This window comes from Bufo gargarizans, chromosome 3 (assembly GCF_014858855.1).
Source record: "Bufo gargarizans isolate SCDJY-AF-19 chromosome 3, ASM1485885v1, whole genome shotgun sequence".
NCBI classification, from domain to species: Eukaryota; Metazoa; Chordata; class Amphibia; order Anura; family Bufonidae; genus Bufo; species Bufo gargarizans.
Window position 1 is genome coordinate 566209609 of NC_058082.1, and position 14602 is coordinate 566224210.

Consider the following 14602-nt stretch of genomic DNA (forward strand, 5'->3'; position numbering starts at 1 on the left):
TTGCTTTGCTTAGGAGGAGATTCATAACTCAGTCCAGGTGCAATGTTGCCTCATTTGGATTAGAGGGACACTTTAGGCCGAGGTGAACATGATTCTTAATCTCTAGGGGTAGCCCCATATTCTGAGGATACCAGTGTATGCCGATCATCCAGGCCGTGACCCGGGGCCGGCTATAGGCAGAGCATATACAGTGTAATGCAGGAAGCGCGGCAGCTCTGGTGGGGACGTCTTCTTCTTCCGCTTCTCACTTCTCCTCATTACTTCCTCTTTGGTTGTCAGTGAGAGCAGCAAGAATATGAGGTCTCTCTGCGTCCTGTGTGTCTTCCTGTCCATGGTGCAAGGTAAGTGATGGTATAAAGTGATGCCACCACCGCACATGGCCAGATGCGTGTGTATGATATGTGTGTATATGTGTATTATAGGCAGGGCTTTTTTTCTCAGAGAAAAGGTGGTGGAACTCACTCCCCCCCCCCCCCTCCCCTGGCCATGCCCCCACCCACCCCTAGGACCGCCCCCTAAAACCGCCTCTTTAGAGAACAGGGATGCAAGTAAAATTTGGGGGGGCTATAAATTCCAGCCCAGCAAAGAAACCCCCAGATGGGCATGGCACTGTTAATGGGGGATCTGGGGATGGCATCCACAGATCCCCCATCCTATAACAGTGCCATCCACAGACCCCCCCATCCTATAACAGTGCAATCCACAGACCGCCCCACCCCATAACAGTGCCATCCACAGACCCCCCCACCCCATAACAGTGCCATCCACAGACCCCCCCACCCCATAACAGTGCCATCCACAGACCCCCCCACCCCATAACAGTGCCATCCACAGACCCCCCCACCCCATAACAGTGCCATCCACAGACCCCCCCACCCCATAACAGTGCCATCCACAGACCCCCCCACCCCATAACAGTGCCATCCACAGACCCCCCACCCCATAACAGTGCCATCCACAGACCCCCCCCATTGCCACTCCAGTACAGACTAGTTATAAAATGTGTACAATTAATAAGGATTCTATTCATGAGGCCCCCTCTGCAGTAGAACATTCAATATAGCCACATCCTACTCACAGGGCTGTTATCTTAATGCAGGCCGGCCGGGCAGAGGAGCGGCAGCGTCACAACTGACGTCATGTGCCCGGCCTACTTTCTGAATGAAGGAGGCGGCGCAGGCACGTGACGTCAGTCAGTGACGCTGCCGCTCGTCTCCCCGGCCGGCCAGCATTAAGATAACAGCCCTGTGAGTAGGATGTGGCTATATTGAATGTTCTACTGCAGAGGGGGCCTCATGAATAGAATCCTTATTAATTGTACACATTCTATAACTACTGGAGCTGGGGGCCGGAGCACAGTGAACGCACCGGCCCCCAGCTCCTCCTCCCAGTCCCTCCCCGCTGATACATCGCAGCCTGCCATGCTGGAGCTTGGCAGGCTGCGATGTCAAAAGGTGGCGGAACGCCGTTCCGGTGCGTTCCGCCTGAAAAAAAGCCCTGATTATAGGTATGTATGTATGGGTATGTTTGGTGTAGGTACAAGCACTGGATAACTACAGGGGGGCAGAAGTTTCAGTTGTACCGGTTCCCTTGTGTATGAGGGGCTGGAAAGGTCCTAGAATTGAGAAGTCGCAGTTCAGGGTCCTCTTACAGATTAGTTTGTGTGTATTATGTCTATGTGCAGCGACCCCCTGGGCAGCCTGTGTAGTGGCTGGAATGAAGTGAACTCCCTCAGGTCATTGTTCCCTGGGGATCGGTGCAGTAGAATTAGGCCTCTTTCAGACGGGCGTTGCGGGAAAAGGTGCGGGTGCGTTGCGGGAACACGCACGATTTTTCTGTGCGAGTGCAAAACATTGTAATGCGTTTTGCACTCGCGTGAAAAAAATCGTGCATATTTGGTACCCAAACCCGAACTTCTTCACAGAAGTTCGGGTCTGGGATCGATGTTCTGTAGATTGTATTATTTTCCCTTATAACATGGTTATAAGGGGAAATAATAGCATTCTGAATACATAATGCATAGTACAATTGCGCTGGAGGGGTTAAAAAAAATAAATAAAATTATTTAACTCACCTTAGTCCACTTGTTCACATAGCTGGCAACTCTTGTCTCCTGTGCTGAACAGGACCTGGGGTGAGCATTCATTACATGAACAGGACCTGTGGTGACGTCACTCCGGTCATCACATGATCCATCACATGATCTTTTACCATGGTGATGGATCATGTGATGGACCATGTGATGACCGGAGTGACGTCACCACAGGTCCTTTTCCTGCACACAGCACAGAAGACTGACAGAAGAGATGCCGGCTGCGCGAGCAAGTGGATTAAGGTGAGTTAAATTATATATATATATATTTTTAACCCCTTCAGCGCTATTGTACTATGCATTCTGTATTCAGAATGCTATTATTTTCCCTTATAACCATGTTATAAGGGAAAATAATAATGATTGGGTCTTCAACCATGCGTGAAATTCGCACCACATCTGCATTTGATTGCGGATGCTTGCGATTTTCACACAGCCCCATTCACTTCTATGGGGCCTGCGTTGCGTGGAAAACGCACAACATAGAGCATGCTGCGATTTTCACGCAACGCACAAGTGATGCGTGAAAATCACCGCTCATGTGCACAGCCCCATAGAAGTGAATGGGTCCTGATTCAGTGCGAGTGCAATGCGTTCACCTCACGCATCGCACCCGCGCGGAATACTCGCCCGTGTGAAAGGGGCCTTATAGCTCTGAAGAATGAGGCCATAGTCAAACCTAAGAAAGTGTTAGATCATGAAATACATACAGTAGCAACAGGCGTCCAGTGCAGATCTTCTCTGGCACCAATAAGGATATGAAGGCAGGTTGGCCCGTGGCAATTCAGCACCACTGGCCTTGTGGTCGTTGGGTGATGGGTGGCTTGGCTATAACACCAAACCTCACAGCAGGGTCATCAATGCTGATGGTAGCAGATCACATTGCTGTCTGGAGACTCAAGAGTTTGCTCTTTACAAGATGAGCCCTCGTCCTGATTATTTTAGGGGCTCTTTTGCTGTAGTCAAGCAGCCCCCTAATGACTCTACTCTCTGCCTGGACTTCTTTCTCTGCTGGTGGTGTAGGATTACACATCTGTGTTGAGTTGATGGTTCCAGCGGTCTTAGGCCGGAGGGGCTGAGCTTATTGCTGGGCTGTTCGTCTGCAGAGACTAATTCTTTTTCAGTAGGTAGCCTGGATGAGGCATCGGCATTGTCATTAGTTTCCCCAGCACAGTATTTCATGGAAAAATTGAAGTTTGTAAGCCTAGAGGCCCATCTTTGCTCAAGGGCTTCCAAAAGGGCTGTGTTCAAGTCAGCCAGTGGGTTATTATCAGTGTAAACCGTGAAGGCTGTAGCCACCAAGGAATACTTTACCCTTTCAGTTCTGACCCACACCAAGGCCAGGAACCTCTAGTTTAAGGCCTCATGCACACGACAGTATTTTTTCACGGTCTGCAAAAACGGGGTCCGTAGGTCCGTGATCCGTGACCGTTTTTTCGTCCGTGGGTCTTCCTTGATTTTTGGAGGATCCACGGACATGAAAAAAAAGTCGTTTTGGTGTCCGCCTGGCCGTGCGGAGCCAAACGGATCCGTCCTGAATTACAATGCAAGTCAATGGGGACGGATCCGTTTGATGTTGACACAATATGGTGCCATTTCAAACGGATCCGTCCCCATTGACTTTCAGTGTAAAGTCTGGAGTTCTTTTATACCATCGGATCGGAGTTTTCTCCAATCCGATGGTATATTTTAACTTGAAGCGTCCCCATCACCATGGGAACGCCTCTATGTTAGAATATACTGTCGGATATGAGCTACTTCGTAAAACTCAGATCTGACAGTATATTCTAACACAGAGGCGTTCCCATGGTGATGGGGACGCTTCAGGTTAGAATACACTACAAACTTTGTACATGACTGCCCCCTGCTGCCTGGCAGCACCCGATCTCTTACAGGGGGCCGTGATCAGCACAATTAACTCCTCAGGTGCCGCACCTGAAGGGGTTAATTGTACTATCATATCCCCCTGTAAGAGATCAGGGCTGCCAGGCAGCAGGGGGCAGACCCCCCCCCTCCCCAGTTTGAATATCATTGGTGGCCAGTGCGGCCCCCCCCTCCCTCCCTCGTACACAGACCCCCGCTCATTATACCCTACACTACACAGACCCCCGCTCATTATACCCTACACTACACAAACACCCGCTCATTATACCCTACACTACACAGACCCCCGCTCCATATACCCTACACTACACAGACACCCGCTCATTATACCCTACACTACACAGACCCCCGCTCATTATACCCTACACTACACAGACCCCCGCTCATTATACCCTACACTACACAGACCCCCGCTCATTATACCCTACACTACAAAGACATCCGCTCATTATACCCTACACTATACAACCACCGCTCCGTATACCCTACACTACACAGACCCTCCGCTCATTATACCGTAGCACTACACATACCCCCCGCTCATTATACCCTACACTACACGAGACCCCCGCTCATTATATCCTACACTACACACAGACCCCGCTCATTATACCCTACACTACACAGACACCCCGCTCATTATACCCTACAATACACAGACCCCGCTCATTATACCCTACACTACACAGACCCCCGCTCATTATACCCTACACTACACAGACCCACGCTCATTATACCCTACACTACACAGACCCACCGCTCATTATACCCTACACTACACAGACCCCCGCTCATTATACCCTACACTACACAGACCCCCGCTCATTATACCCTACACTACACAGACACCCGCTCATTATACCCTACACTACACAGACCCCCGCTCATTATGCCCTACAACTACACAGACCCCCGCTCATTATACCCTACACTACACCAGACACCCGCTCAGTATACCCTACACTACACAGACACCCGCTCATTATACCTACACTACACAGACACCCGCTCATTATACCCTACACTACACAGACACCCGCTCATTATAACCCTACACTACACATGACACCCGCTTCTTATAACCCTACACTACACAGACCCCGCTCATTATACCCTACACTACACAGACCACCGCTCATTATACCCTACACTACACAGACCCCCGCTCATTATACCCTACACTACACAGACCCCCTCTCATTATACCCTACACTACACAGACACCCGCTCATTATACCCTACACTACACAGACACCCCGCCTCATTATACCCTACACTACACAGACCCTCGCTCATTATACCCTACACTACACAGACACCCGCTCATTATACCCTACACTACACAGACCCCCGCTCATTATACCCTACACTACACAGACACCCGCTCATTATACCCTACACTACACAGACACCCCGCTCATTATACCCTACACTACACAGACACCCGCTCATTATACCCTACACTACACAGACACCCCGCTCATTATACCCTACACTACACAGACCCCCGCTCATTATACCCTACACTAACACAGACCCCCGCTCATTATACCCTACACTACACAGACCCCCAGCTCATTATACCCTACACTACACAGACCCCCGCTCATTATACCCTACACTACACAGACCCCCGCTCATTATAACCCTACACTACACAGACCCCCGCTCATTATACCCTACACTACACAGACACCCCGCTCATTATACCCTACACTACACAGACACCCCCGCTCATTATACCCTACACTACACAGACCCCCGCTCATTATACCCTACACTACACAGACCCCGCTCATTATACCCTACACTACACAGGACCCACCCGCTCATTATACCCTACACTACACAGACCCCCCGCTCATTATACCCTACACTACACAGACCCCCGCTCATATACCCTACACTACACAGACCCCCGCTCATTATACCCTACACTACCACAGACCCCGCTCATTATACCCTACACTACACCAGACACCCGCTCATTATACCCTACACTACACAGACCCCCGCTCATTATACCCTACACTACACAGACACCCGCTCATTATAACCTACACTACACAGACCCCCGCTCATTATACCCTACACTACACAGACCCCCGCTCATTATACCCTACACTACACAGACCCCCGCTCATTATACCCTACACTACACAGACACCCGCTCATTATACCCTACACTACACAGACACCCCGCTCATTATACCCTACACTACACAGACACCCGCTCATTATACCCTACACTACACAGACCCCCGCTCATTATACCCTACACTACACAGACACCCGCTCATTATACCCTACACTACACAGACACCCGCTCATATACCCTACACTACACAGACACCCGCTCATTATACCCTACACTACACAGACCCCCGCTCATTATACCCTACACTACACAGACCCCGCTCATTATACCCTACACTACACAGACACCCGTCATTATACCCTACACTACACAGACACCCGCTCATTATACCCTACACTACACAGACACCCCGCTCATTATACCCTACACTACACAACCCCCGCTCATTATACCCTACACTACACAGACACCCGCTCATTTATACCCTACACTACACAGACACCCGCTCATTATACCCTACACTACACAGACACCCGCTCATTATACCCTACACTACACAGACACCCGCTCATTATACCCTACACTACACAGACACCCGCTCATTATACCCTACACTACACAGACACCCGCTCATTATACCCTACACTACACAGACACCCGCTCATTATACCCTACACTACACAGACACCCGTCATTATACCTATCACTACACAGACACCGCTCATTATTACCCTACACTACACAGACCCTTGCTCATTATTACCCTACACTACACAGACACCCGCTCATTATACCCGACACTACACAGACACCCGCTCATTATACCCCTACACTACACAACCCCGCTCATTATACCCTACCACTACACAGACCCCCGCTCATTATACCCTACACTACACAGGACACCCGCTCATTATACCCTACACTACACAAACACGCGCTCATTATACCCTACACTACACAGACCCCTCTCATTATACCCTACACTACACAGACCCCCGCCTCATTATACCCTACACTACCCAGACACCGGCTCATTATACCCTACACTACACAGGACCCCCGCTCATTATACCCTACACTACACAGACACCCCTCTCATTATACCCTACACTACACAGACACCGCTCATTATACCCTACACTACACAGACCTCCGCTCATTATACATACACTACACAGACCTCCGCTCATTATACCCCTACACTACACAGGCACCCACTCATTATACTCTCAAAAAGTGGTCCAAAACGGATCAGTTTTGCCCTAATGCTTCAGTTTGCCTCCGATCAGTTTCCATTGCGCTCTGGAGGTGGACACCAAAACGCTGCCTGCAGCGTTTTGCTCTCCGCTTGATGAAACTTAGCCAAACAGATCCTGGCACATGGATCCGTTTTCTCTGACACAATCTGGCACAATGAAAAACGGATCCGTCTCCCATTGACTTTCAATGGAGTTCATGATGGATCTGTCTTGGCTATGTTACAGATAATACAAACGGACCCGTTCATGACGGATGTATGCAGTTAAATTTTTGTAATGGATCCGTTTTTGCAGATCCATGACGGATCCGCCCAAAACGCGATCGTGAAAGTAGCCTAAGGCAGTGCACAATGCCTTAGGGCAGGGGTGGCCAACCTTACAGACACAAAGAGCCCAAAAAAAAATCTTATGACTGCCAAGAGCCACAAGCTATCCGTTTACACAAATATGCGTGCACACGACAGTATTACTGCAATTGAGTTATCAAACATTTAAAAGTGCATTTAAACCACCTTTCCTACCTGTAATGTAGACAGCTTTAGTGAGACTTCTGGCAATCTTTGTTTTTCACAATGTGTTTCAAGATTTCTCAGATGACACCCTCATGCTCAGATGACCGCCCATGCTCAGATGACCGCCTTATGCTCAGATGACCGCCCATGCTCAGATGACCGCCCATGCTCAGATGACCGCCTTATGCTCAGATGACCGCCATGCTCAGATGACCGCCCATGCTCAGATGACCGCCCATGCTCAGATGACCGCCTTATGCTCAGATGACCGCCTTATGCTCAGATGACCGCCCATGCTCAGATGACCGCCCATGCTCAGATGACCGCCCATGCTCAGATGACCGCCTTATGCTCAGATGACCGCCCATGCTCAGATGACCGCCCATGCTCAGATGACCGCCCATGCTCAGATGACCGCCTTATGCTCAGATGACCGCCCATGCTCAGATGACCGCCCATGCTCAGATGACCGCCCATGCTCAGATGACCGCCCATGCTCAGATGACCGCCCATGCTCAGATGACCGCCCATGCTCAGATGACCGCCCATGCTCAGATGACCGCCCATGCTCAGATGACCGCCTTATTCTCAGATGACCGCCCATGCTCAGATGACCGCCCATGCTCAGATGACCGCCCATGCTCAGATGACCGCCCATGCTCAGATGACCGCCTTATGCTCAGATGACCGCCCATGCTCAGATGACCGCCCATGCTCAGATGACCCCCTTATGCTCAGATGACCGCCCATGCTCAGATGACCGCCCATGCTCAGATGACCGCCCATGCTCAGATGACCGCCTTATGCTCAGATGACCGCCCATGCTCAGATGACCGCCCATGCTCAGATGACCGCCTTATGCTCAGATGACCGCCTTATGCTCAGATGACCGCCTTATGCTCAGATGACACCCTTATGCACAGATGACATCCTTATGCACAGATGACCGCCCATGCTCAGATGACACCCTTATGCACAGATGACCGCCCATGCTCAGATGACCGCCCATGCTCAGATGACCGTCCATGCTCAGATGACCGCCCATGCTCAGATGACCGCCTTATGCTCATATGACCGCCCATGCACAGATGACACCCTTATGCACAGATGACATCCTTATGCACAGATGACCGCCCATGCTCAGATGACCGCCCATGCTCAGATGACCGCCTTATGCCCACAAGCTATCCGTTTACACAAATATGCGTGCACACGACAGTATTACTGCAATTGAGTTATCAAACATTTAAAAGTGCATTTAAACCACCTTTCCTACCTGTAATGTAGACAGCTTTAGTGAGACTTCTGGCAATCTTTGTTTTTTACAATGTGTTTCAAGATTTCTCAGATGACACCCTCATGCTCAGATGACCGCCCATGCTCAGATGACCGCCTTATGCTCAGATGACCGCCCATGCTCAGATGACCGCCCATGCTCAGATGACCGCCTTATGCTCAGATGACCGCCCATGCTCAGATGACCGCCCATGCTCAGATGACCGCCCATGCTCAGATGACCGCCTTATGCTCAGATGACCGCCCATGCTCAGATGACCGCCCATGCTCAGATGACCGCCCATGCTCAGATGACCGCCCATGCTCAGATGACCGCCTTATGCTCAGATGACCGCCCATGCTCAGATGACCGCCCATGCTCAGATGACCGCCATGGGCGGCCTCTAGGTGCTATGGGGGCGTCATTAGCACCTAGAGGCTCCGTCTACCTTCAGAAACTGCCGCCGCCCAGCGCGTCCCTCCAGCCCGCCCATCTCCTCCTGAATGCGATCCTCCTTGTGAGCGCCTGTATTCGGCGCATGCGCAGTGAATGTCTGACAGCTTCCCTGCTCAGACATCTCCACTGCGCCTGTTCCTCGGAGCACTATGGCGTCATCGCGCAGGCGCAGTGGAGATGTCTGAGCAAGGAAGCGGTCAGACATTCACTGCGCATGCGCAGAATACATACGCTCACAAGGAGGATCGCATTCAGGAAGAGATGGGCGGGCTGGAGGGACGCGCTCGGCGGCGGCAGTTTCTGAAGGTAGACGGAGCCTCTAGGTGCTAATGACGCCCCCATAGCACCTAGAGGCTCATTAGCATATTAATAAAAGTTCTTTTTTTAGCAAAACGGCTGCCCCAAAAGCAATTATATTAGGATGGTTGGGCAGAGCAGACACTAGCGGATCGCTAGTGTCTGACAGCTAAATATGTGACACCGAAGTGGTAGAAACCCTTTAATACAGATACAGGGGGCGGGTGCCGGCAGAATCTCATAGCCGACACCTGGCCTCTATGCTGCGTTCCCCGGCACTTAACCTCTCAGGTGCGGGCTATATGATTTTGCAGCCAGAACCCGCCTCCTGTATTTGAATAAATGAGTGAGTTAACATCATTGGTGGCAGTGGAAACAGCCCCTCCCCTCCTCTTCCCCTCTGCATTCTCATTGGTGGCAGCGGCAGCAGCACAGGGAGGAGGAGGGGACTGCTTTCTTCTTCCTTCTCCCGTGCTGCTAATATTTTGAAAACCTGCGACATCCCTGGCCCGCTCCCCTGCCAGCCGCATATGTAGAGGAGACCGCGCTCCTCTGAGAGCCGCAAGTGAAGGTCCGAGGAGCCGCGGGTTGGCCACCCCTGCCTTAGGGCATCTAGAACTAGGAGAAGGAACCGGCACATCTTCTATAGTTCCCATAAGGGTTGGCCCCCTCTCAACTTACATTTCTAGCAGCGGGGCCACCCTTTACGATGTTAGACTGCTTGTGACTTTACCACTTGTGGAGCAACAGCACATGAACCCAAAGACATGGGACATAATGTCTCCTTTCCCTCCCAAGTCTGTGGGGAGAGAAAGGTTAAGGGCACATGCAAGTAATACAATATAATACCTAGGCTTTCTGAACTAACACAAGGCAAAGTGGGACCATTAGTATTAGGCGTCCTCAGAGGCAGTCCATATGAGCAATGAAACAAGGTGCTAACTATGTAGCTAATGGTATTGAGTCCAAAGTCCATTTAAAAAGTGCATAAGAGGTCACATTGTGCCCATAAAAGAGTCCATACAATGGGCTAAAGTGCTTGAACGTTACAAAAACTTTAGAACTTTAGTGCAAGAATATCACAGTCAGGGCTGGTTTTAGACAAAATGTGGCCCTGGGCAAAATCAAAATAGGGGGCCCACATCTTGTAATAATGTGCTAAAATCACAGTCCGACACCCAGGCCGATACGCTGTTTGAAGAGACGGCGCGTGCTGTTCACTGCTGTCCTATAGACATACAGCAGCAGAAAGAGAGAAGGGAGACGGCACGGGCACACAGCGCACGCCGTCTCCTCAAACAGCTGACCGTCGGGAGTGCCGGGTGTCAGACACCGCCGATCTAATATTGATGACCTATCTGGTTCACCTGAGGCTGATATGCGATGGTCCTCAGTTTTTTGCAGTTGTACAGGGCACAAAGTTCATAGAACAACTGAGACTCGAATGCGGACCCTTTATCAGTGAGTATCTTGTCAGGACCCCCATACTGCAGAATGAAGCTCTTCCACATGGCAGCTGCTGTAGTTTTAGCAGTTAAGTCCTTTACAGGTGTAGTGGTCTATGATTGTCATAGCATAGGTGTATCCGGATCTGCTGGCTTCCAGTTTCACGTGGTCGATGGCCACGATTTCCAGAGGACTCCTAATCACTATTGGATGAAGGGGGGCTTGCTGATCATGTCTGTAACAGAAGCCTTCTGTTTGTCTGTGGAGACATTTCGTTTAAGTAATGTCGAACCCCGAATGAGGTCTCGTGTGCGGTCGGTCAGAAAAGAGGCCTCCAGGAAATTCTTAAACCCCTTCTCTGATTTTTGAATATGGTCCCCATTGTATCCAGACCCTCTCCACGAACGGGGCTTAGGGCCCCTCTTCCGCCCGGGCCCCTTCGTTTTGCTGGTCCTTCCAGGAATAATTCAGAACATTCCAAGGTGAAATGTCACCGATGCCGCAAACCCGGACACCGAGTGGCCAATTACCCTTTTGCCCCCCCCCCCCCGATCTTCCTGGAACAACTCATCCCCTGTGTCAACCCCGGCTGCATCATGTACCCCGGCTGTCCACTGCATGGACACGGACACTCACCCTGAGGAATATCTGGGGGTATTGTATGAGGTCAATCCCATTCAGGCTGACTCCAGGGATAATAGACCACAGCACCGACAAGAGGTCAAGCTCGACAGACAGGTCGCCCAAGGATTACGGGACACTGGGGCTACCATTACACTGGTACAGAGGCACTTGATTCCATCCCATGAACTTACGGGCCCAACAGTAGCTGTTCGAGTGGCTGCCTCTGCATTCACCTTGACTGGGCAGCCAGATCCGGTGTAGTTAAAGTCGGCATAATGGATAACTTACCTGCAGAAGTCATTCTGGGCAACGATCTGGGCCCCCTCACTTCTGCCTACATCCCCACCTCTACAGCAGTTGCACACCCCGTGACAACCAGGGCCCAAGCTAGAACTGAGCGGACCAGTTCGATCGGAAGCAGAGAGCGGACAGCAGGGAGCACAAAGGCAGCAGCCCCCCACCCCCATCCTAAGTTACCATCAACACCCGGGGTCAAGTTAACAGCAAGTAACCGCCTCCCTGAGTCACCACCTCCGAAGGGAACCACAACCATTTAGGTCTGCAGCTAACGATTATTAGAATAATCGATTAGTTGTCGATAATTTCATCGATTAATCAGAAAAAAACACCAAAATGAGGGGTTTATATGATTTTACTTGAAAGATTATGTTCAAAGGCCATATTAAAACAAATTGTGAATAGCACTGTTATGGGGGATCTGTGGATGTCACTGTTATGGGGGGATCTGTGGATGGCACTGTTATGGGGGGGATCTGTGGATGGCACTGTTATGGGGGATCTGTGGATGTCACTGTTATGGGGGATCTGTGGATGTCACTGTTATGGGGGATCTGTGGATGTCCCTGTTATGGGGGGATCTGAGGATGGCACTGTTATGGGGGGGATCTGTGGATGGCACTGTTATGGGGGATCTGTGGATGTCACTGTTATGGGGGATCTGTGGATGTCACTGTTATGGGGGGATCTGTGGATGGCACTGTTATGGGGGGGGATCTGTGGATGGCACTGTTATGGGGGGGGATCTGTGGATGGCACTGTTATGGGGGGATCTGTGGATGGCACTGTTATGGGGGATCTGTGGATGGCGCTGTTATGGGGGATCTGTGGATGGCGCTGTTATGGGGGGCATCTGTGGATGACACTGTTATGGGGGGATCTGTGGATGGCACTGTTATGGGGGGGATCTGTGGATGGCACTGTTATGGAGGGATCTGTGGATGGCATTGTTATGGGGGATCTGTGGATGGCACTGTTATGGGGGATCTGTAGATGGCACTTTTATGGAGGGATTTGTGGATGGCACTGTTATGGAGGGGTTCTGTGGATGGCACTGTTATGGAAGGGATCTGTGTATGGCACTGTTATGGAGGGGATCTGTGGATGGCATGGTTATGGGGAAGGGGACCTGTGGATGACCATGCTATAGGGGGATCTATGGATGAAACTATATAGCCTTTTATGCTATATGTGTCATCCACTGATCTCCCCCATACCAGTGTCATCCACAGATCCCCCTCCCCATAACAGTGTCATCCAAAGATCCCCCTTCCCATAGCAGTGTCATCCACAGATCCCCCTCCCCATAACAGTGCCATACACAGATTCCCTCCATAACCGTGCCATCAACAGATCACCCTCCCCATAACAGCCCTTGCCCCGCCGCTCACAGCAGTATTCCTTAACCAGCTGTAACTTTTACTTTAAATCACCGCATCTTTATTACCTTACAATGAAGCTCCAGTAATAGGCAGAGCGGGCGGCGGCGTAACGTCACTTACTCACGTGACGGGCCTGCTTCACCTACTTTATGAATGAAGCAGGCGGAGCATCGGCGCCACGTGAGTAAGCAACGTTACGCCGCCGCACGCTCTGCCTGTTACTGGAGCTTTATTGTAAGGTAATAAAGATGCAGTGATTTAAAGTTCAACGACCCGCAGGCATAGTGCCTGACCGCCCGCTCCTGCCCGGATAGCAACGAATCGGCCGATTATTCGACAACGGGATTCGTTGACAACTAATCCCGTTATCGAATATTATCGATAACGTTTCGATTAAACGTTGCAACCTGTAACGGATCTCCTGGCACCCCGACCGGGTACCTCCGTCGATAGATGCTCCTAGTGCTTTCCGAGGACTCCAAGCACTCCACTTGACACCGTACGCACTGCAGACCCCACGAACCGCCGAAGCTTGGTTGAGGTCTCACCGTCTCCTACCCACCCTGGACCTACGACAAGGCTCCAGGCTCCAGTGGGTGAACCTCTCCTAAATCCCGAGAGCAGGAACAGCTCTTACAAGAGCTAGTAGTTATGCCAGGGGAGTATAGCAAATCTTCAGCGTATAGCAATCCCCCAGTTTTGATCAGTTATCCAAACACAGTCTCAACATGATGAAGGATAAAACAGGAACTCACTTTATTGAGGGCTACCCGCCCGTATTTATGCAGGTCCCCATCTGGTGGACACGACCCTAGGGGACCAGAAGGGAGACTGTGACACAGGACAGATATGCAGCAATTCAGGATACACAGACACAACACATCCCCACAATGCATCATGGTTTCCTCCTCTCTGCCCTGGACACACCCGAGGAGCAATTCAATTATCTCTCAGGACAAAGGTAAATCGCCAATAC

The 14602-nt window shown here is 50.8% G+C and overlaps 1 protein-coding gene across 2 annotated transcripts in view; it reads left to right on the forward strand.

Annotated features, from left to right (window-relative positions):
• Positions 1-227: 227 nt before the first annotated feature.
• The window catches only part of LOC122930716, a 108325-nt gene continuing 93950 nt past the window's right edge, over positions 228-14602 (forward strand). For both annotated transcript variants that reach the window (XM_044284282.1, XM_044284283.1), the window contains exon 1: positions 228-341. In XM_044284282.1, coding sequence (XP_044140217.1) covers positions 296-341 — 46 coding nt within the window. In that variant the 5' untranslated portion in view covers positions 228-295. The remainder of the gene's footprint in view (positions 342-14602) is intronic.